General features: G+C 42.2%; 1 protein-coding gene across 5 annotated transcripts in view; it reads right to left on the bottom strand.

Annotated features, from left to right (window-relative positions):
- Nucleotides 1–1,597: 1,597 nt before the first annotated feature.
- Nucleotides 1,598–24,775, bottom strand: part of FBRSL1 (fibrosin like 1) — a 1,147,774-nt gene continuing 1,124,596 nt past the window's right edge. For 2 of the 5 annotated variants that reach the window (XM_078667898.1, XM_078667902.1), the window contains exons 16-19: nt 20,385–20,468; nt 9,648–9,731; nt 7,246–7,480; nt 1,598–5,492 (exon numbers count right to left, since the gene is read on the bottom strand). In XM_078667898.1, coding sequence (XP_078524024.1) covers nt 4,241–5,492; nt 7,246–7,480; nt 9,648–9,731; nt 20,385–20,468 — 1,655 coding nt within the window. In that variant the 3' untranslated portion in view covers nt 1,598–4,240. The remainder of the gene's footprint in view (nt 5,493–7,245; nt 7,481–9,647; nt 9,732–20,384; nt 20,469–24,775) is intronic. The other 3 variants (XM_078667899.1, XM_078667900.1, XM_078667901.1) reach the window with 3 other exon arrangements.

Genomic DNA, 24,775 nt, shown 5'->3' with positions numbered 1-24,775 from the left:
AATTATGATATTTTTGGGCTATGTGCCAGATGTTTTGTAGCTTTCTAATTGAGCCGACTCTGCGCTTGTCTGTCATTTGATTTATACTTAGAGCTTTGTGCAATTGTTTTGGAAGCAGTCTTTTTGCGGATCCATTTGGCTTACAATACTTTGGTTCTGGCTGCTATTTGCTTCAGAGATCGTCCTTATGTTAATTCTCTTGCATTATTTGCTTTCGAATTATTATGATCATTTGAATTATTGCCGATTCCCCATGATTTAACTCATTCATTTTTGTCTTCTGTATGATCTTATTTTGAATAAACCTTTATGGTTTTGACTTACATTGTTGTCTTGTTGAGGTTCTATTCACTGCTATGGGAATTAGTCTTATAAAGACTCAGTCAGAGCCGATCATATACCTCGACCCACGTAATTATTTTAAATAGAGCGTTGACACTGGTATCATTCCTGGTTTCTGTAATAAAAAACATATATACCCAACTTCGAGAAATGTCCTCTAAAGCCAGCTTTATCAGTCCTATTTTTCATTTACCTTTTTACTCTAAACATTTGGAACAGATAAACTTTCTTGATCAATTCCAGTCTGGAATCCGTTCTACTCGCTCTATCGAAACGATTGTTCTTTTTGTTGCCATTCAATGTAGAAAACAATTATTTTATTAAATCTTGCATCTTTAACAATCAGCAAAATAACAGATGTTCCAGAATGTCCATTGTTTGATGATATCTTGTTGTTTTATTTTTTACAGCCATTGTGAAATACTCACCAGGGAGACACTTTAACCTCTGGTAGAACCAGGCTACACCGCAAGCCTCCCATCTTATTCGTTTGGATTGCTCTGCGCCTTTTGACACGGTTGGTCTTCTTTCTCTTCTATTGGCATCTCTAAATCGTCTCATTCAAGCCACTCTTCCTTGTTTCTTCTCTGCCTCAGGGGTGAAGCGCACTGTACACAGCTATAAGGCACACCAGGTTTCTGTCTTGGGTCCTCTTACATTCTCCATACACACCATTCCCTCTTGCTTCTACTTTCTGCTAACATATGTGCAGGTGACAGTGAAATGCTGTCTTCGTTTTCCTCCTTTGGTCCTTTATCTTTATATCTTTATATTTTCTCTATTCGGGTCTGGATGTCCCAGACTCACTCTAAACTTTGAATCCACTAAAACTCTTTCATCCCTTGCCTTTTAGTATGTCTCTGGTAACACTGTTCGGTCATCCTCTCAGTTTTTGCTGCACACTCTGCATCCCACCCCTTCCCCCCCATGTGCAGTGTCGAGTTTTCCTTCCTCTTTTCTCTGGCCTCCAAACACTGGAATTCCTGGTCTTGCTCAATTGATTCTGCTACAAATTTACAGTTATTTAATTTTGGCCTAAAAAGTTTATCCTGTGCTTCCTCTTGTTAGTCAGTAATATCTGTTTTACATTATTTTATGCAACACTTGTATTTAAACTTTTCTCTGCACTTTAGCAGATGTACTACTACAGAATTACAACTAAATGAAATGAAGGTCATCAGAGTAGGTTTCTGAAAAGAAGCTTTATCCAGGGTGATTGTTCAGTGATATTGGAGAGTTCATCCCAATGCAGGAATGTAGATAATTGCCAGTTTATTGAAACTTATAACTGAGGATTTCAAAATTAATTAAAAGGAGACTAGTGAATGACTTGGTACCAAAGAAAATGAGAAGCTTACCCAAATATGATTTATAAGGAACATATAAAATTACTCATAATTCAAGGAAGTAAGCGTGCACATTTTTCACACCACGTGAATGGCAAGTTGCGGGATTCATTCTAGGTTCAGTCAGACGAGGACGCTCAAGTTGAGGGGAAGGCACATTAAGTCGCTGGACGCGTACAATCCCAGACGTGCCTCCAGCGCTTGGCTGCCGGGCTCCCAAAGCCCCACTGGGGTTAACAGTCCCGCGGCATTTGCTGATAGGTCGTTAGACTCAAAGTCAACAAGAGCAGCTTGGACACACAAACACTCTAATTGCCTTTTTCATCGAAAATCAATGCTGTATTTATCTCCTTCGATCGACAAGGAAGCTGAATTAAAATTACAGAGGATGGGGGGGGGGGCGGGGAGGAGAGCGATATGTGTAAGGAAGGAGGTGTTGAGGACCACCAGCTTACAGACGGGAAAGGAAGGCAGCTCAAAAATTAATTTAACCAAAATATATTAAACATGTGTATTGACGAACGCTAAAAAAAAATAAAAAATAAAAGAGGGCAGCCAACCTGGGTATACAGCAAGGAAATGGGACAAAATGCACATATAAAATTAAAAATAAGACAAATTAATAGGACAGCAATTAAATCATCTGAGGTAAAACCCGCACCAACAAACATTTCATTTGGATCTTCTGTGCGCTGTCAATAATTTATAGAATATCTCACATTTTTTTCCAACAGTTATATTTTTTGCACCCCTAAATCTCTATGCATCTGGTATACAGAATCCATGAAGAACACTGCACAGTTGAAACACCAGGAATTCGAGTTTAGGGAAAAAATAAATAACAAGAAAATGTCCTTTTTTTGCTGGTCTGCGAAGAATAGCTGAAAGATAAACAAAAAAATAGGGAACATTCAAATTAAAAAACATGGAAGAGACGTGTCAGTCCGGTGTAGGTTTGCAAGAAGTCCTCACCAGGGCAACATTTTTCCATAAAACTGAACAAATAAAAACGCTATGAAGGCCTTCTTCCTTTTAGAGTTCTTTATATTTGTTCTTGATCAATTTCCCCCAGTATCTGTGTCCCATCTCCACAGTGCTAACTGCATGATTGTTTTTCATCAGAAGATAGACTTTGCCCTCTTTGCCTCCACCCCTTTTCTTATTTGATTCTTTGCCTCGCTCTCTCACATCCCCAATGATACCTGCCTTCCAGATTGTTTTTGCATAGTTGAAATACATTTTGACCACAGTGAGGGCTGATAGTTCTTCAGACTGCGACAATGTGTACATTAGAACCGTGTCAAAAATTAAACAGCGTGATTTTGAAACTTTTTTTTGTCATGTTATTATTTTTTTTTATAAAATCTACTACTTAAGAATGTAATATTCAGTATACATTTACAACAGAATATGTACAGTTTTCCATGTTATTTTTTTCATTTAAACAACGAGTTCCCCAAAAAATCCTCTCACATTTCTGCATATTATAAGGCAACAAAAAACCCTAACAACATTTTGTACATTATTAATATTATTTCATTAATAATAATATATATCTGTAACTCCGGTTCTAAAAGTACCAAGGTAAGTGTGATCAGCCGTCCACAGTGGAACATACTAAACTAGTTTTATAAATAAATCATCAAGACACCCTGGAGCTCATCTTCCTTAATGAGCAAAAAATTATTAACGCAAAACAGAGCTAAAAATCAAAGAAAAGAATCGAATTTTTTCCAGTGAATAAAGAGCACCCAAAACAAAATTTCAGATCATTTAAAATATTACTCAAATTTGGGAAAATGTACGAACACTTTTTGTTATAATTGTGATGTCAACGCAGAAAAAAAAAATTATCTGTTCTGATCATCACCTTTGTAATACACTACTGCTATAAAAGGAAACGACAAATCTGGCCAAATCATTTTATTTTTAACCATAAACCCCATTCTTTTTGAAGATACTTTTTTTTTTTATTCTGATCTTGGGTCATGATGCATGTATTCATTGATGCTTGCAAATAAACTTCAGTCACAGGGTTTTGTTGCCATTATTCTCAAGGTAAGTACAGGTATTATGGATCAGTGCAGGCTGGAAGCAGATCAGTCTGTCCCCGTCATTTGCTGTAATCACGGGGTACGCCTTCTTCAGTGTAAACCCGCACTGTGACATCATAACAGGAAGTCCCGCCTCCTTTGTGAAAGTCCCACCATGTGAATTATGGCAGCACCCTTTTACACAGTGACAAGTTCTGTATGAAAGTACCTCACACCTGCCCCAAAAACAGAACTAAAAAAAAAGGCCACAGGGAGCTTTGGACAAACAGATGTCTCTAGTCATAAAAATAAATAAAATATTTTGGCTAGATTCCTCATGTAAGCAATTGTCTGGTTGTCTAAAGTTTGACACTTTCCCCATCCTTCCACTTAGGGTAAAGAACTGTGCTTGCGTCCTAAAAAATCAATTTTGGGGAAAAAATGATGCAGTGCATTTTTGCAAAAAAAAAGTATATCTACAGTAAAACAAAAATATTGTTTTTCCTTTTTTTTCTGAGACTACCTTGCTTCCACTTCTTTTGGGTTCCTGGATGGAGAATAGTCTCTGGATTCAGAGTTTGTGAGTGGGGTAGTCCTTCGAGGGGAGGCGGGCCTAGTGCTGCTGGCGGGTACCAAAGGGGGTGGGGCACTAAGAGCGGCTGTTGGGGGGGTCCTGTTCAAAATCCCATTGTGCATGGCTGAGGAGGGGCTCAGTCTTGGGTAATGCATTGCACTCAGGTGGGGCATGAAGGATGGGAGGTGGGCTAAATGGCTCTCCATGGGGGAGGAGTGCAAGTGGTGCATCCGGGCACGCTCAATCTCATCACGCAAGTGCAAGCGCTCCCGCTCCCTCTCATCAGCTTGCCGTAGTCGCTCCTGCTCGCGGCGTGCCTCCAAGAGGTGCTCATGGTTATAGTCATGGGGCTCCCGGTCTCGGTAGACCCGCTCGTGGTCGTAAAAACCAGCCGCTGTGGCCGGGAACCTGTGCATGGCGTCAGCAGCACGGAGCTGAAAGTCCATCCGGCGCTGAAGGTCAAGGTTCCGGTAAGCATCGCGCAGCTGATCCCTCATGGGATCCCACGTGAAGCCCGGATGTGGCAGTCGGTCCCGTGCCTGCAACGGGTTCATGCTGAAGAGAGGGTTCATCATCCTTGAGCGGTCTAGGGCATTCATAGCGTTCATCTGGTGGACGTTGCTCATCGACAAGGGCATGGCAGCCGCCATGGACTGATGCAACTGCAGTCCATGCAGGGAGGAAGGCGGGGGATGCTCCGCTGTTCTGGGATGATGGGAAGGTTCCGACCCTCCCACCACAAGAACATCAGACTCCTCCTTGCGTTCCTCCTTCACCTTGACATCGTTTTTGATCTTCAGGAGCTCGTTGGAAAGATCGGGCTTTCTCTCCAAGTCTTTGTTCATTAAGTTGCTGAGCTTAAGGCTCTCGCTGAGGACAGGTTTGCTGTACGGAGAGACCGACTGAATGACCGGCTTGGTGTTGTCCTCAGCTAGTCTCTTCTCATGAATTAGTGGCTCCTTGACTGGGGAGCGACTCTCCTTAATTTTCTGTTCTGTTGGGGTGGGTGCCCGTAACCGCTCAAGGTGGTCCCTCTCCGGCTCCTTGGATCGCTCCCGCTCCACCATACTGCTTAGCCGCAGGGAATCGTTGGAGTTTTGGCTATTGCTGCGGATAAGGTTGCTGATTTGATGACTCACAGGAGCAGACGCGGGTGAAGACCGGTTCGAATGATGACGACTTCTATCCATCATATCCCTGTTCCAGGAAAGAGAAAACAATATATTAATTATTTAAGCAGACATTTATTACGACATGATACTAGAATGTTGTCTTTAAGATATATTTAACGTGTACTCTTCAAGATGCAGACCAAAGCAAAGAAGCCCAATTGGAATGGAAATAGCAAGGAGTTAAATTTCCTTCCTTCACCTCCCCAATCTCTCCACCCGCACAGGCATGAAGGCGCTACTTTCTAAGTCAGTTTGTCGTGGCTTGAGTTCAACATCGCCATTATGACTTACACCTTATTAGAAGGGGTGGGACTTTGGAATCTCCTGGTTCTCCAGGGGAAAGAGTAATTTATAGAGACAGTTAATTTTAGAACTTAATATCTGCTTCAGGAGACCCATTTACCTTAAGATTTCCCTGTTTTTCATTTTGATTCTGGCAAATGCTTGGGTCAAGATACTCGCCTGTCTCATTAACTGGACAAACCCAAGTGTAACTATGCCCTGCGCCTGTATGAGTGGAGTAACTCAGAGTTACATGTACGTGGGCATACGATGGCCCCCACTGGATTAAAGAGAACACTGATGAATCTTATGGGCTTATCGCTTTGAAGACTTGACCAGTGAATTCCAATCTTAATTATGACTTCTTTACAATCTGTGTCAACGAATAAGCTCATGTCTTATTACTTCAGTGGCAGTGAGGATACTGCTTCAACACTCCCATGATTCTCTCTTCTTCTTGGGCTGAATGAGTATGAAAAAGAAGCAATTCTTGGTTTTGTAATATACCATGATGTAACCCTAAACCTGTGCTGTATTCCAAACAAACAAAGCCCCCTGCAGCCCTACCCCATGAGAAGTCACCGCAGAACCAAGGCCAAAGGCTGAAGGCACCAATATGTACATTTACATAAAGAAACTTCTAATTTTCAGCTGCCACGAGTCTTGGGAAAAGTTATGAAGGTTCATTGTACAAAAAGTCCGGGTACGGGACTGTGCACCAAATGTGGACGTGCCAATGCAGAAACAGATCTTTTAACAGGAAATTAATCCACACTGGTTTGCCAGGGCTGATGTGACATGCCACAGGCTGCATGCACTCTAGCCTGGGCCTAGGGGCCTTTAAAAGTCAGTGGCATTCTGACCTATCTGTGATGTCATTGGAAAGTCCACCTCTGGTCAGTGGCGGCTCCCCCATTGGGGGGGAGGAGCGTAGCCCCACTACTGTGAGCACAGCAAAGTCAATTATGAAAAATAAAATGGTAATAAAACAATTTCATCATCATTTTATTTTTCATCCTGCAGGCTGTCAGTCAAGCGGAGTCTTAGCAGGGCAGGGCTTCCTGGACAGCATCTGCAGCAGGGGAGGAGGTGTGGTGGGCACTACAAGTGCACCTGTCGGTTTGTCTGGCTCTGTTACGACGGCCAGCCCGACATGCGCACTTGGATCTCTCCAACCCGAGCTGTGCTGCACAGCCAGGTGGAGAACAGGCACAGAGGCCTTGAGTGAGCGCCAAACCAGCCTGCTTCAACCAATCCCAGTGCCTCAGTCATTCTGGGTTAATAGTATTACCAGCATGAGAGCAGCTACTGGACTGGCGTAGGGGAGCTCACTTAAGTCTGGGAGCCTGTGCACCAGCCCACGGACTGCCAGGACAGGAGCAGGGCATAAGACGGCGGGTAAGTACATTTTTTATTTTTTTTTGTTATTCTGCCCCTGCTACCCCCACCACTTTCATTTTACAGCAGCCGCCACTGCTTCTTAGCCAAAGCCATACCTGTCTTTGTCACGTTCATCTTTACTCATGGAGAGATCCCGTTTCTCTGGCTCTCGGTCCCGATCTCTGTCGTGATTGGTCGCGGACGAGCAGCGTTCAGACTCGGTGGGCTTGGGCCACTGTGGCGGTGTTGGGAAGGAAGACGGCGTTCGGTGGAGCCGGTTCCAGGGCTCCTGCGGGTTGGTGAAGCTCTGAAGGGTCGGCCCTTCCTTGTGAGTAAACAGGCTGTTGTGAGCTGAGAGGGAACAAAAAGAAACAAAGAATATTAAAAGCAATGAAAGTATGCTTTGAATTCTATTTATTAACATTTATTATTTTTACTTGGATGGTAAAGAGAAATGTCTGCAAGTTATCTCATCTTGAGCTGTCTCTGCATACAGTATTGGCCAGGACTTTATCAAGCCCGGCCCAAAGTAACATCTAAACTACCAGCTGTGCCCCCCCACATCAGAGTAGTAGAGTTCACTACACACTGATTCTCATCTTTCGGAGGGCACCCTAACGTCACGGGCAAATCTCGAACCCATAAAATGAGCTTGGGAAATAAAATGCGCTCTGATTGGCCAATGAGGCTCTCAGCCCAGGAAGGTACCAAAATGCACATGTGACAACGTCCGTCCACTCACCCCACTTTGCGGAAAATCTTTACACTGGTATTGATTTTTTTTTTTTTACCTTAGATCAAGATCAGCTAAAGAGAATTGTTAAGTTTCTTCTAAACATATAGCTCAATATTAAGTCACCAACAGGACAAGAGGACGTGATGGCTCCAGTAAGACACCCCCGTGTTTTCTACCAGGTTGCGTATTTCCTGGGTACCAGTTGAGCCTTCTCTTCTCTGCCCCCAGGACTTGGGGCATTGTTTCCTACTTTAAGGCAGTCAGTCCACCAGCTCCTACCCTCAACAATTCTATATTTAATAACATTACACAAAACAATCATTGTGAGTGTCCAAACTGCTATCTACTACTAATGTGATACTTTTAGGTAAAACGTGGGTGAAAAGTAAGAAATGGAAAAGTGCAAAAATAGGAAGGGAGGAAAAGTGTGAAAAAGATGGGCAGAGTTGGGGTAACAAAGTAAAAGGCCTTAGAAAGAACCAGGGTGAGGGACAGTGATGGGGAAGTCCTTAAGCTAAGGTCTGGGTATGGATTTGGTTAGATTTTGGGATAAGGGCTATGGTCAGGTTCGGAAGCTAAGGTAGCGGTTAGGGTAAGAGTTTGGGATAGGTTGGAGTGGATGTAGCCTTATGGCTAGGGCAGTCGACGTCGAAGCTGGGGAACCAGGTTCGAGTCTTGGCAATGGCGCTTAACATCCTGTGATTCTGGGCAAATCACTTAATCTCCCCGTGCCTAACAAAAATGAATGTGTCCTCATGTAATGACACTGGTTCTATGTAAAGCGCTCTGATACCCGATCTCTTCGGGTCTAGTTCGCGCTATATAAAACTCTAAAAAATAAAAAAAAGATTTTGTTTAAGGTTAATGATAAACTGACTGGAACTAAACTAGGGCAGATCAAAAATAGCTTAAAGCTACAATTAGTGTTAAGGGTATGGGGGTAGGGTTAGGAGGTCTCACTTAAGGTTTACACTTAGGAGTTAGCGGATATCAGTGTAGTTAATGTAAGGATTAAGGGGTAGGTTTTACAATTTAAAAAAAACTAAATTTCAATACAATTTATATTTTTAATAACATTTTTATTAAACTACACTTCTCAATTAAGGTTCTCTAATTTCTCACTATGAACTATATTTGTCTGGCCAATGGCAGTCGTTTTTCCCAACATGCCTGATCTTTCTGACAGGACAAGGTAAAAAAAAAAGTGTAGCTAGACGCTGTGTTTGTTGTATTATCTCACGTAAAACTCAGCATTATTCACAGAAAGTCAATGACAGTGACTAAGGACACTGGATGGAACGGTTTTAATAATTAAACTATCATTCTTGGTAAAAAAAATAGTGTGAATGTTCCCTCAGTAAAAATCATCACCCATGCTTCCCAAAAATTAAGGGATCTTAATACTAATATCTCCTGTGTATGGAAGGTGTTGCGACCTTGCTGCATTCACAAAGCTTCTTTGAGCTGCTAAGACTAAGAGCATCTTTCTGGTTCTGGTAGCACACCACCTTGGAAAAGAGAAACCAAGCTCAAACACTCACCCCCGCGCATTTAGAGACGCGTGCTGATTTGAGTTCAGGGCGACACCCAGGATGTGCGTCACTGGCGTATTAGTCCGCCAGCGTACTCCAACGGCTACAGTCTAGTGCAGACAAATTGATGGGGAAGGGAAGCAGCGACACAGTCTTGCCCCCTGGTTCTAAAACCTGACTGACCAATCAGAACGCAGGGGTTTCTCAAGCCCAGTTTCTGTTTAAAGGGCAGAACCCAGCCAGTACTTACATAGAGCATGACTGCCTAATCCTCCGAACGCACTGGTGCCTAAACTCCCAAGGCCGCTGTAGGCACCGGACCTGCTAAGGGAATCTGGAAAGGCAAACAGGGAGCAGGGATTTAGCAGGCGTTCATCTAAGAGTACTGGAGAATGAAATAATCCCCTTCCCACCTCCCTCAAGGACCCCACCCATAAAGATCCCACCACCTCCAAGCACCTACTACATTAAGCCCTGGTTGTCCTTAGCTCTTGTGGGGAAGACCTAAATTTTGATGAGCATTTCAAGGGAGAATGTGCCCTAGGCTCGCTCCAAGGACCCTGCGGGACCGGGAGGGCGATAGAGGAAACTCGGAGGCTTAGGCCCTACAGAACTTCAAATAACACCCACCAGTCTTCAACAACGCACAACAGACTCATGCATAAACCACACAAGACCTTCTCGCAGAAACAAGCAAACCATCACATGCCCCCAGAGACCTTAAAAAAGATGCCAACGATACATAGGTCGCCATGTAGCCACGAACAGACCCCGATGCAATCCTAATCATCCGTCAACAACGAATCCACACGTAGCTCTTGCATGATCATCAATTACAGAACAACAAATACTCACATAGTCCTGAAATTCAAAAACAGACATCAGATCGACATACGGCTTCTAACAGACCCTAAATTAGCCCCAACATACAGTTACGCAGCTCATAACGTATATACAGCCCCCAAGTGACTGCAATACATGCTTGCAAAGTCACAATAATCACTCAAACATCCGCTCAAACATTAAAACTTTCATTCAGACCCAAAGGACCACCAAAGAGTGGTCAACAGATTCAGTGCCAGCCGCAAACCGATCATAGTCAAGCATGCAACAGGCCCTGCGGTAACCCCAATGAAGACTCACAAAACCCCCACCCGATGTGAAGACAGCCTACAACAAACCATCAGGGAGTTACCCAAAAGTGAGCACATGGATCTAGAAAGACCCCCCCACAGAGTCCCTTAATAGCCTGAAGAGTGAACATCCGTTGTTCACTCAACCATAGAAAGTGCACTTCAAGCCTTCTCTCTGCTCCAGGAAAACTTAATGTAGAGCTTCCCCATCATAGTGCAGAGCTTCCCCTACATAGTGCAGAGCTTCCCCTACATAGTGCAGAGCTTCCCCTACATAGTGCAGAGCTTCCCCTACATAGTGCAGAGCTTCCCCTACATAGTGCAGGGCTTCCCCTACATAGTGCAGTGCTTCCCCTACATAGTGCAGGGCTTCCCCTACATAGTGCAGGGCTTCCCCTACATAGTGCAGGGCTTCCCCTACATAGTGCAGAGCTTCCCCTACATAGTGCAGGGCTTCCCCTACATAGTGCAGTGCTTCCCCTACATAGTGCAGGGCTTCCCCTACATAGTGCAGGGCTTCCCCTACATAGTGCAGGGCTTCCCCTACATAGTGCAGTGCTTCCCCTACATAGTGCAGAGCTTCCCCATCATAGTGCAGAGCTTCCCCATCATAGTGCAGAGCTTCCCCATCATAGTGCAGAGCTTCCCCTACATAGTGCAGAGCTTCCCCTACATAGTGCAGAGCTTCCCCTACATAGTGCAGGGCTTCCCCTACATAGTGCAGAGCTTCCCCTACATAGTGCAGGGCTTCCCCTACATAGTGCAGAGCTTCCCCATCATAGTGCAGAGCTTCCCCATCATAGTGCAGAGCTTCCCCATCATAGTGCAGAGCTTCCCCTACATAGTGCAGAGCTTCCCCTACATAGTGCAGAGCTTCCCCTACATAGTGCAGAGCTTCCCCTACATAGTGCAGGGCTTCCCCTACATAGTGCAGAGCTTTCCATATATATTCTTGCTCATGCTCCAGAGTGTGCTTTCGAAATGCCTGCCACCTAAAAGAGTCAATGGCTACTGTGTGAAACAATACAGGAGCTCGCCAAGAAGACATCTTTCATGAGGGATGGACATGAATGGCTTCAGCGCTCTGCCATATATTTTAGGGTTTACTCCCTCTGAATGTTCACAGGAGGGCCATGTCCTCTCGGCCTCTCTGGAGCCTCTCGGCAAAGATAGGGCCATGTCGTCTGGACCACAGTGGGACTATGTCCTGGCGACCAGGGCATGACCGATGCCATCTCAGTTACAGAAAGGCCCAGCCATTGTAGTCACAAGAAGGCCATGCCAAGTCTGCCACAGAAGAACCATGTAAGATCAACCACGCAAGGCGACGCCATCTTGTACACTGAAGACTTACAAAGAAAGAGTGGGATCAAAAGACCACACAGTAGCACTTTTCTTCTCAGAGAAGAGCAATGGAAAATGTACTATGTGTGACCGCACATCTGGTTGCAGGAGCAGCCCGTGCAGGTAAGAATGGTGGGGCGGGGTTTCAACAGACGACGCATAGGTAAAATTAATTTTACCTGGTCGTCTGTTGAATCCTCCTCTCCCAACCCCACCTGGTTGGAGTGAATTTTGCTATGTCTGCATCTTTGAGACTGGGCCTGCAGGCACAGTTTGCCATTGAAAACTTAAGTAGGGATATGCAAGCAAATATTGTCAAATGTCCAATGGAAGATCTGTTCTTAAAGTTTACCGTGGATTGAGCATTACTATACAGCCCTCCATTTATTTCAATTGGTTTATCTTTGGCCCAGTCAGGATGGTGTTCTTATTTAAAGACAAACTGTACAGTCAACTTCAGGTTTGCAAATGTTTTACACTCATAAATTACCTGCATTACAAACTTCTAACACTATTATTCAATTGATGCTTAAGATTTGGATTTTTTTGGGTAAATATCAGGGACCCCCTGTTAAGGATCAACTCCTGGGTCAGGGAAACAACAATTTTGAAAGAACACACCCAGGCAGACTAAGGCTAACACAGAACTGGCTAAATTACAGAATAATTGGAAACAAAAAATGTTCGTATGAACATATAGGATGAATATATAAAAGGAACAATAGATACAACAGACTGTTATGATATCAAAAATATATTTTTAATTTCTAATTCATTTAAAACATGATAAAAAGATGAAATGATAAGTATGACTTGAATCTACATGGAGTATGGAGTTATAAATTTGATGCATCGATATTGAATAACAATTCCATAGTTAAACTGATAAAATCAGAATCAAAATCAAAAAAAGAGACAAAAACAGTTAAGATTCAATTTTTTAGAGATGTTTTTCTAAAGTTGTGTTGGACTTGGGCTGTGTCAACGCGTTTCGACAATCACTTGTCTTCATCAGGACTTTCTACAATATGCAGCCACTTTTTTTCTTCTAGATAAAATAAAACAGTATTTAGATAAATATTTGGCCACAATTTCTAGGTTACAGTGAACAATTCTTCTTATTAATAACCAAGAATGACCACTCCATTACAACAATACATAACATTCCATTTACAATTATAAAATCAAAAATTCATTTCCTTAGCCAGACATGTGTTTATACATATATATGATAATGTAGAATCGTAGAAACCAACTGAGCGTATTTATTTAGTAACTGGTACCTATATTCCTTTATATCCCCCTATGTCAAAGTACTGGAATGACTAGATGGAATAGCCTATTGCTTCTAGATTCTAGAAGGGAAAAGGGGAAGTTTCAGGTATTTGGCGAGGTAAGGGTATCGTTATTTACATAAGTTTATCTAAACATTAGGAGTTTGTACTTCATAGTCAAGATCAAAGAGCGTTATAAAACTTGTCTTCCTAGCCTATTCAAGATTAATTAATTAATTAAACAATTCATAGTACATATTCACCATCAATTTGGTTGCAGATATTCAGGAGAAATGGAGTAGGGAGTAAGGCACCTTCTCTTCGTTGGATGAAAACGGTATGTGATATCTGTTTAATGAAGATGTGCATCATATTAGGATTTGGATGGTTTCTGATACATATTTAAGTTTTCTTAAGCTAAACCGTTTCTCAGACTTAGCCCTTATTTTCTTTGACAGATATATCTTTATTGTTAGTTTTACCTGGTATAGCAGTATTCACTGCAAACTTCTTACTCCCTCCTCTGTGCAGTTTTGAAGTTTAGTAAGTTTTCAGCGTAAAAAAATGCCGCGACTCAGGTTCTGTAGCCGTAGGCAAATCCGTTACTCATAAATTAGTTCCTGTATCAATACAATAAGCACGGACTTAATCTATTTATTTCATTATTCATGTTATTTAATAGTCTCTAACCCTGTTTACTTCTAACATTCCCTAATCTTTCATAGATTACCTTTAAATGACCGCCTTAGGTGATGTAAATACCACAGAACGAATAAGCGCCTCTGTGTCTGTCGGGAGCTGCGGTGCGTAGGGGCGTGGTGCAACTCCGTCCTACTCCGCGTCTCACTCGAAGATTCGGTCGTAGTTTAGAAATATTAATTATTTCACTTATCTGGAGTAGAGAAAAGGCAAGGGAAGAAGTTATTTATTATTTATCCCGTTATGGTTAGTCAGCGATCGATCCACGTGCTTCTAAAACTTTCAACCTATTTCCTTTGCGTTTTTGTTTTACCTTGCTAATCCAGTCCGGACTGACAAGCGGAGGCGGAGACGCCCGTATGATTACCCCCGGTTCAGAGTCCTATCGTTACACGTTGAACCCGTGTCGATGTCAGTTGCGTAGGCTCGATACCGGTTACGATGTGGAAATAGTCCAGAACTCTGGGAATAATATAACAAAGGAAAGGATATTGTCCAGCGTAAATATTATCTCGTTAACAAAACGCTAGAACAACCTAGAGGTGTTGCCTTGCTACAACAACCTCTAGTTCAGAATAGATCCCGCTAGATTGCAAGGAAGCAGGTCTAACATAGAGTCAAGTCGGCTCTTACCGTGTACTAGGTAGCGGGATACGGCACGTCTCCTTCCGTCAAGGCTTCAGGCGATTAAGTGAACGGGGATAAGAAGTCCTTCTTCTATCCCCTTATATATGATCCCAAGATGGGGGGCGGTCTTAAAAATTTAAAAGAACATTGCCTAATTATCCGTTCAGTTTCAAGATTGGAGAGGGCGGGTCTTAGACTTCAAGGCGTAAATATCCTAAGCCCTTGACCAACAGTTAAATGTTAAGTTATAAACATTTAAAATGAGGTTATGGGCAAACTACCTGAAAACAGTTTAAATTATAGCGTTCTCCCAGGGTAAATCTTGGTTCAACCCCCGGTTGAACGTCCCAAGGGTAAAGATCCAGAAGACCTCACGTTTCTTTCTAATCTGGATGCCACCTTGGTTATCTGATAAATTTATTCTCTCTAACACGCGCCATTTAATATCCTCTGGTTTGTGTTTATACTCGACAAAGTGACTGACAAGCGGGGCTGTCAGTCGCTTTGTCTTCACTGCAGACCTATGTTCTGTAAGTCTTGTTTTGATCATTCGGGATGTTTCACCGACATAGCCCAAATTACAAGGGCATACGATTAGGTATATTACGTTTTTCGTATTACATGTCCAGAGTTCCTTAGCCTGAATGGTTGTTCCATTGAACTGCATGCTGTCACCAGTTATAATACTGTCACATGAGTGACAAGATCCACACCGTGAGGTACCTCTCACTGCATTAGTTCCATATATTGATTTCTGGACAAAGGTAGTGCTCTGTGTCTCTAGTTTATGACGGGAATGAACTATCTGGTCCTTCAGATTCCGATTGCGTCTATGTGCATACATAGGTTTCTGGATAGTCAATTGGTCGTCTGAGGAATTTAATAGATGCCAGTTGGAATTAAATATATGTCTAATTGTGGAATCCATCGTAGAGTGTTTTGTTACGCACACTAATTTGGGGTCACTTTTTTGTTTCTGGGAGTTCAACAGAGTGTCTCGGTCATAAAAGCGAGCTCTTTTATAGGCTGTCCTTACTAAGCGATGCGGATAGCCTCTTTGTATGAATTTCTCTTTCATTTTTGCTGCTTGGATGTCAAAATCTTTGATATTTGTGCAGTTCCGTCTGACTCTCAAGAATTGAGAGAACGGTATACTGTCTTTCTGACTCCGCTTGTCAGTCCGGACTGGATTAGCAAGGTAAAACAAAAACGCAAAGGAAATAGGTTGAAAGTTTTAGAAGCACGTGGATCGATCGCTGACTAACCATAACGGGATAAATAATAAATAACTTCTTCCCTTGCCTTTTCTCTACTCCAGATAAGTGAAATAATTAATATTTCTAAACTACGACCGAATCTTCGAGTGAGACGCGGAGTAGGACGGAGTTGCACCACGCCCCTACGCACCGCAGCTCCCGACAGACACAGAGGCGCTTATTCGTTCTGTGGTATTTACATCACCTAAGGCGGTCATTTAAAGGTAATCTATGAAAGATTAGGGAATGTTAGAAGTAAACAGGGTTAGAGACTATTAAATAACATGAATAATGAAATAAATAGATTAAGTCCGTGCTTATTGTATTGATACAGGAACTAATTTATGAGTAACGGATTTGCCTACGGCTACAGAACCTGAGTCGCGGCATTTTTTTACGCTGAAAACTTACTAAACTTCAAAACTGCACAGAGGAGGGAGTAAGAAGTTTGCAGTGAATACTGCTATACCAGGTAAAACTAACAATAAAGATATATCTGTCAAAGAAAATAAGGGCTAAGTCTGAGAAACGGTTTAGCTTAAGAAAACTTAAATATGTATCAGAAACCATCCAAATCCTAATATGATGCACATCTTCATTAAACAGATATCACATACCGTTTTCATCCAACGAAGAGAAGGTGCCTTACTCCCTACTCCATTTCTCCTGAATATCTGCAACCAAATTGATGGTGAATATGTACTATGAATTGTTTAATTAATTAATTAATCTTGAATAGGCTAGGAAGACAAGTTTTATAACGCTCTTTGATCTTGACTATGAAGTACAAACTCCTAATGTTTAGATAAACTTATGTAAATAACGATACCCTTACCTCGCCAAATACCTGAAACTTCCCCTTTTCCCTTCTAGAATCTAGAAGCAATAGGCTATTCCATCTAGTCATTCCAGTACTTTGACATAGGGGGATATAAAGGAATATAGGTACCAGTTACTAAATAAATACGCTCAGTTGGTTTCTACGATTCTACATTATCATATATATGTATAAACACATGTCTGGCTAAGGAAATGAATTTTTGATTTTATAATTGTAAATGGACTGTTATGTATTGTTGTAATGGAGTGGTCATTCTTGGTTATTAATAAGAAGAATTGTTCACTGTAACCTAGAAATTGTGGCCAAATATTTATCTAAATACTGTTTTATTTTATCTAGAAGAAAAAAAGTGGCTGCATATTGTAGAAAGTCCTGATGAAGACAAGTGATTGTCGAAACGCGTTGACACAGCCCAAGTCCAACACAACTTTAGAAAAACATCTCTAAAAAATTGAATCTTAACTGTTTTTGTCTCTTTTTTTGATTTTGATTCTGATTTTATCAGTTTAACTATGGAATTGTTATTCAATATCGATGCATCAAATTTATAACTCCATACTCCATGTAGATTCAAGTCATACTTATCATTTCATCTTTTTATCATGTTTTAAATGAATTAGAAATTAAAAATATATTTTTGATATCATAACAGTCTGTTGTATCTATTGTTCCTTTTATATATTCATCCTATATGTTCATACGAACATTTTTTGTTTCCAATTATTCTGTAATTTAGCCAGTTCTGTGTTATGCTTAAGATTTGGATACATGCCCACAAACTCCTCGAGTAACCCGAGACTACATGGGAAGGCCCCCATACGGCATGAGGCTGATATCAGAATAGGTAAACAGACTATTTCCTAAGATATATGGGAGACAGCAGGTATTCTAATGTTGGATCACTTACTCACTTTAGAAGGTGAGCTTAACCCCTTTTAGTGCCGCCATCGGCCGTTGCGAGCACTACCTCCGTAGTGCTGCGCACGTCCAACGGCCGATGCGGCCCCACCCGTTTCTTAGAACGTTCAGCATTGGCGCTGAACATTCGACGCACGAAACGGGTTAAAAACTTTGAAATGCTTCAGATATAATTTCAACTCCTACCTCCCAAGAGGGGAAATACTTACATCTAAAACAAGCCTCTTTTCGTAGACTAGGACCATATCCTGGGACAGTTGAGGTTTCACCAGTGTTACAATACTTAACAATTTGGGGGGAATTCTAAGTTGCAGTGTCTGGATTTTATGATCTCATAGTGCATAATTTACACTCTTACCCATTACTAGCACATCTTCATGTCAAATGGAAGGGTTAATTACTGTAGCTTATTCCGATGAGGAATGGGAGGATGTTATTATGAACATGTATAATGGAATCAGAGAGACCAGAATGAAATTTACTCTCTTAAAAATTCTTCATAACTGGCACTGGTCACCACAAAACCTCAAGACAGCAGGTTTACTACACCAATCTACCTGTTGGAGGTGCCCACAGGAGGACTGCGATATACTACACATTTTATTCCGATGTCCAATTTTGAAGGAATATTGTTCTACCATAACTGCCTCTCTACACAGAGCTATGCAAGTGTCCATTCGTTTCACGGAAAAATGAGTTCTATTACATGATGTTACTGATCTCCCAAATCTAACAAACCATCCAAGATGATTGATAGCTATTGCACTCACCGTAGGAAACATTTGTATAATAAGGCATTGGAGAACACCACAATGTCATACACATGAAGAATGGCTTATTGAAATGTATAAAATAGCATCATATGAAAAACTCATTTATAGATTGCAGGACAATGGTGGAACTTTCATCCAAATTTGGAACCCATTTCTAGCTAATAAATATTATATTTCTGGTAATATTTCAGATTTTTTCCATTGTGTATATGGTTCTAGTAAACGCAAACTATTTTTTTTGTTCAGCTACCTTTAATACTCTACTTTTTACCACAACTTTTAATTACAAGTCATAGGTACAAACAGCCGTCAGACAGATTTCCTCTGTCATCCATTTTACCCCCTCTATGATGGTTGCATTTCCCATTGAATTGGGAATATCAGAAGAAACCTTAAATAGCCCCAATTTCCAGCTTCATTCCTGCTATTTTTAACTGAAGAACAGTTTACGATTACCTTTGACACTACACATTGCATTTTTCCACACTTCTGTGGCAAATAACTACTACCCACAACTGTACATTCAGGATGCACCGAGTTGTGTTTATCCAGCCAAAATGTGTCTTTTTTAAATTTTTAAATGCACTGAATAGGGATCATACACAATTTTGCAAATATTGTTTTAAGAAAGATTCAATGGTCAGTGCAATTACTGGGCAGGCAAGTCCCTCTGAAAGCCTGGGAGCTTGACATATATTCCCTTTCAAAGTCAACACTTTTCAAGGAAACACTGAATTTCTAATAAATATTTCAACCAATGGATCATGGGGTGGAACTGAGCCGCAGACATCATAAGGAACATCCATTAAAAGAATGCTCTGCCCTATGTCCAGCTACAACGATGAATCTACAACCAGTCAGCAACAACCTTTTGGGCTCTCTGAGCTCGATGTCAGACCAACCAGAACTTGCTGGGAACCCCAAAACCTGAACGCTGATTTGGGGTACATTTTGGGCTAATAGGGCAGACATTGAGATGGGGGGCTAAGAATAATACAGATGTACAAAGGCCTGCCAGTTGCAAGCATTAACAATTTAGAGAGTAACCCTTTTTATAAAGGCACAGGGGATAGGGTTCAGCCAAACCAACACAAGAATTCTTGTTATTGTATTATTGTGTGACCAATTAACTTTAGCACTTTGATTCGATACAGTTGTTTCCGATGTGATTTTTGGACCAAATATTTCTGATGTTGTATCTGATCCAATGCATGACAAACTATATTAACACATTTCATTAAATATTTATGAGATTCTAAATATTGTAGTTGGAGCATAATTAGTTATTTTTTCACATCTGAGTTATAGCTGTTGTTCTTAGGATGATAATTAAACATCCACATAGCGAAAGTTTGGATTTTAACAAGTCCAGGGGAAAAACTTATGCATTGGTCTGCCAGTTGCAGGGCCAGCACACAGCCTGCCCTTCACAGAGAGCTACCCTGGGTTGTGAATACAAGGGGACTTGATATCCACACCACATTTTAGCATCCCAGGCTCTATGCACAGGCATTTCTGTGGCATCACAAACAAGACCTGTCTATCTTCCTTGTATGTGACATGAAGGGCCAATGGAGTCTGCAGACCCTGGAATCTGCAAAAGAAAGGTTTCGCACTACTACATCACCGCCTTTTTAGGCAACCAACCCAGCTATGTTGGCAAAGTCGAACATGTAACTGAAGACACTGCAGACAGTTATGTTATGTTATGTCCACTTGTAGAGCGCACGGATACTCATGAGTGTCCCGGCGCGATGCAGGAGGGGTACAAGAGGAAGTTAACATACAAAGAGGTGGGTCTGGAGTTCCCTCTATAGACTAAGAGAGCTCTTGTGGCTTAATCAGGCTGGGGTGGGTAGAATAAATGGGCAGTTTTAATCTGCTATCGACATATCTGCATCCAACGACTTAATACTCCCGCATTCCGAATTGACGGCTATTTCTCAGAGTGGCCTCGACACACACGAGGTGGGTAAAGATGCAAACGTAGAGCAGTGGTGCAGCAGCTGGCAACATCTTTCACAACTAGGTAGACACTGCGTCAGACTGGCACTCTGGAGCACATCAACTGGTCAACAGGTGAAACCAAAGGGCGCAGTAGGAGGGAAGGCACGGTACTTACGCCTACCTGCCAGGTGGCCGGTGGGAAGGAAGCCACTGTGGTGTGACGAGGGTCCGTAGGGGGATGCCGTGGGATGAGAAGACCCTGGAAAAGACAGGAAAGAAGAGTTAGTGTGGCCATAACTTGTGACGGTGAACCCCACACTGCCCCCCTGTGTCTTTGAGGAAGAACTGCAGCTCAGAGAACAGAACACAGCAAAGCAGAAGGAATCAGGGTGCTACCACTCGGCTAATCACTTGACCTTCACTACAAGGCTTGACCTGCACCACAAGGCCACCCCTTCACACCAAAGATGGCATTCAGTCAATTAACATGGATTCTAAGGAAAAGTTTCTGTGGCTCAGCACTTGTGTTACGTGAACAATGGCAGGCCTGGAAAAATCTACTGCCCAATTCAGATTTTATCAGCTCGAGCAATTTTTTGCACCTACTGGTCCCTTCTGGCAAGTGAATATAACCTGGAAAGGAACAGGTGCTCTGTTCATTCAGAAAGTGAATAAGCATTAAAGATGCCTTAAAATCTTGCTTTTATCTTGACACATTTGCTGTCTATTCAAGGACTGAGGTCAAATGTTAGTTTGTCTTTTTACTTATTGCTGCTTGGAACATTCGTTTATTTTTCTTTCTTTATTACAGTTAGAAGTTTTTGTCAAGGGAGCTGTCATTGTGAGGCAAAGGATGTAAGATTTCGTTTTTTTTACTAACAACATTAAAATAGCTTGTAAATGAATTGTACAAATATTTCAAAATATATCAGGAAGCACAAAAGCTAATTTTTTTTGTAATTGAGAAGTGTGATGCAAAGATTTAAAAAGGATCAAAACAAATCAGAACCCTTTACTTCATTATGTGCGAATGACAAATATTTACTCTATTTCCAAACATTGTGTTTACGCTATATAGTTTTTCAGTCTACCGCATCTAGGGGGAAGTTTTGGGGCCATTTCATTGTAAAATCTGCTGATTGCAAATGACAGTGTACTACCACTTCATGCTTTAGGTATACATGTATTAAAAGTGATAGGTCGTAAATGTGATTTAAGAAACTCGACTGACCCCACCCTGATAACAATGCTGTTAATGAACAAAGAGGCAAGTCAGGGAGTTATGAGTATCCTACATGAGGCAAGATTTCTATTCTATATGGAGCAAATGTTCAGTCTATTAAATCAAACAAAAGAGTTTTGTGTACAGCAGACCAGCATATTTGAAGGTGCACTCATATGTGCTAATGAAACAAATGACGGCTCAGTGAATTTAAATATTTGCCCAGGATCACATCATTTGAAAACAATTTATGGGTCAAGGGCATGACAATTAGGTTGAGTAGATCATTTAAGTCACTAGACCTGCAGGTCGAGTAACATTTAAATGATTTTTCGAGGCCTGAGTGGTAATGTGAAATAGGATCCAGTGATGTGGTGCTGTACGTTAAGAGGATACGAATGTCTGGTCCTTAAACAGGCAGTGGAAGAGAACTCCGCAGCAGAAGAGCAGGGGTGCAAACCCCCTGTGACATGCAGGTGCAATAGTTCTCCGAAGCCAGCTCTCCACCAAATGAGCCGGTTTCCTGACTTTGCCCCAGAGAACTGCATCTTAACCCGTTTGCTGCTGCTGTCGGCCAACGGCCTTCGTGAGCACTACCTCGGTAGTGATGTGCACGTCCTTTGGCCGATGTGGCCCCGCCCGCTTTATAGAACGTTCCGCACTGGCGCGGAACGTTGAGAGCAGCAAACGGGTTAAAGACCAGGTCTCTTCTAACTTCAGGAGCTCAGACCATTGTTTGATAGTTAGAAGCTCGCTGCTGAGACGTACACGGGCCGTGAGCACGAAACCTGGCAAGGCCGACTCAACCGTCCATCGGAGGTAATCGGAGTGCAATAAAAGTGGGTAACAGTAACGTCTGATATTTACAGTCACTGAAAATGGCAGAGGTGTGATATTCACCATTCATCATAAAACAAGCTATTACTAGTATAAATTCACATCCAAGGTCCTCCCCTCATTTTGCTGCTGAATTGAAGAACCACTTGAGTGTGCAGTCAAACTCCAAAGTAGAACTAACAATCGTAGTGGGATTTGATTCCTCAGAAAGAACCAAACTCACTTCTGCTTGTGGTAGAGGAAAGGATGCAACAGGAAACATGTTTGATAAAACTGGGTGAGGAGCTTATATACTGCTTGACCAACTCTACTGCAGAACTGCCCCAAGAATCTGTGAGGTCAGCCATCTCCAGGAATGTGCCTGGAACAATGACAATTCAGGAGGCGGAAAGAGGGGGCTTGTTTAAGAATAAAGATGCTTGTTTAAGAGTAAGGCTCCCTGTTTTCTGTATTTACTGTTTTTTACAGATAAATTCAGACAGAAAACCATTTATTTTCTTGTCTGTATTTATTTTTAAATGTGGATAAAAACGGAAATTGGGAGTTTTTTGAGTGATTCTAAATACACCTTGCCACGACTGCCAGGCCAATAACTGTGCGGATTGATAGGTAAGGGGAGTTAACAAAAAGGAGTTTTAGTAAAGAGGCTAAAACAGCAGTAGATATGCACAAGTCTGATACTGAAATGTGCATATTTTCATATAAGTGCATGGATTTATCTTCTGCGGGTGTTCATATGACTGAAACCTGGCAGGCATTCAAGAGTGACTGCATATTTATTGGTTAAATAAATGCGGAAATATACCAGTTTCAGCTTTATTTTTTACACAAAACCCATTATAAATATGATTAAATACAGATAAACTTGATAAAAAATAAATATGGATAAATACAGACGGAAATGTCCAAAAAATAAATATCATAAAACTGGGAGCTCTATTTAAGAGTGAGGGGGTTCACGGTGGTAATCTGATCACACAAGAGAGGTCAATAGAACAGGCACACTGTGTTGGATTTACAAGAAAATTAGCTACTTACAGTGCTTCGAAGCACAAGGCTGGAGGCAATAAGCACTACATAAACACAATATTATTTTTTTTTTCTTTCAATTGATTATTCTGGGCACAGATGTGAATTCACAAGAATGAGTATTGTAAAATCTGTTCTGGCACTCAGAGTGCCAACTGTGACTTTTTCTAAATATGATATAGCCCTTGCCACCATGCAATGGACTGAAGTACACAAACCCTCAATCTATCCAGAATCCAGGGGGTGCGTAATGGATGGAGATGCCGCTGGTCTCGACAGCTTACAAACTCCTCCAAGCACCAGGCAGCTGATAAAGCCGAAAATATATAATAAGACGGCCAGCCACCTCTCGCGAGCCTGTCAGGTAGTTATTAAGTATGGCCACTGCCAGCCAAGCCGGCATCTGTCTCGCCGACAGCAGGTGTGCGATAAGGGCCATCTCTGGGACTAACAAGGATGCTCGTCGCAGGCGCCGACGCGCGCCGGCGGTGCACTTGTTCGATAAGGTGAGAGGGATGCGGGTGATATGGAAGGCTGCAGGTGTATCCATCTCTCAGCAGCGGTTTGCTCTGCAGCAGCCCCCAGATAGTATCCTGCTCCCCGGTGCACTTGGGTAGCCAGGGTGATTAATCAGCACAGACGGCGCGTGGCCACCAATCTCCGCCAGATAGGAAGGATGCAATTCATTTGCCTTCTTTAATATCCGTCTGCTCAGGGGCTGGTGGCTGACTTATGGAGTGTGGAACCAAGAGTCCCAAGTGTGGCGCAACCTCCCCGCTTGACAGCACAGTGTGATCTCTGCAAATCACTGTCTCCCCGCTCCTTTTCTGGAGATGCAGCACTGAGTGTTGAATCACAGGCACAAATATGGTGACAATCACGTAGAGATGCTGCAACATGCACCTCCAGACAACAAATGGCATCAGATCTCACGTGAAACATACAGACCAGGTCAGCCTCGGATGACTCTACCTCAGTTCAGAAAAAAACACAAAATGGTGAATACGAGAACATCAGGCTGATATGCAGGTACTTCGGTGCAGCCACAAAACATCTTATGAAATTAGACAACAAAACTAACTGGAAAAGGGAAGAATGGCCAAGGAAACAGCACATGAAGACAGGGAAAGCGGCAGTATTACTGGTGAGTGGAGGAAGCAGGGGACATTTAGTAAAAGAAAGAGTAATTTGTATTCTGGGCCAGACAGGCCTTTAATTCCACCGGGCATTTCCCCGGTGGGCTGGAGCCCTTTGAGGCTGGTTTTGAAAGCGCAGGGCAGTTTCTGGTGCCTCTGACACTCTCCCCAGCTCCCCTAAGTTAGTTGTGACAGACACGGGGGTCTCCAAGATAGAGGGAGAGAAAGGGAGGGATCAGAGAGAGAGAGATATAGATAGCAGAGAAGGAGAGAAAGGGAGAGAGAGAGAAAGTAAACATCGTGAGAGGAGAGAGGATGGATGGAAGCCGGTATAGGCGGGGC

Source organism: Lissotriton helveticus, chromosome 11 (assembly GCF_964261635.1).
Source record: "Lissotriton helveticus chromosome 11, aLisHel1.1, whole genome shotgun sequence".
Taxonomy (NCBI): domain Eukaryota; kingdom Metazoa; phylum Chordata; class Amphibia; order Caudata; family Salamandridae; genus Lissotriton; species Lissotriton helveticus.
Note: the sequence above shows the minus strand (reverse complement) of the source record. Positions and strands in the feature narration are given on the sequence as shown.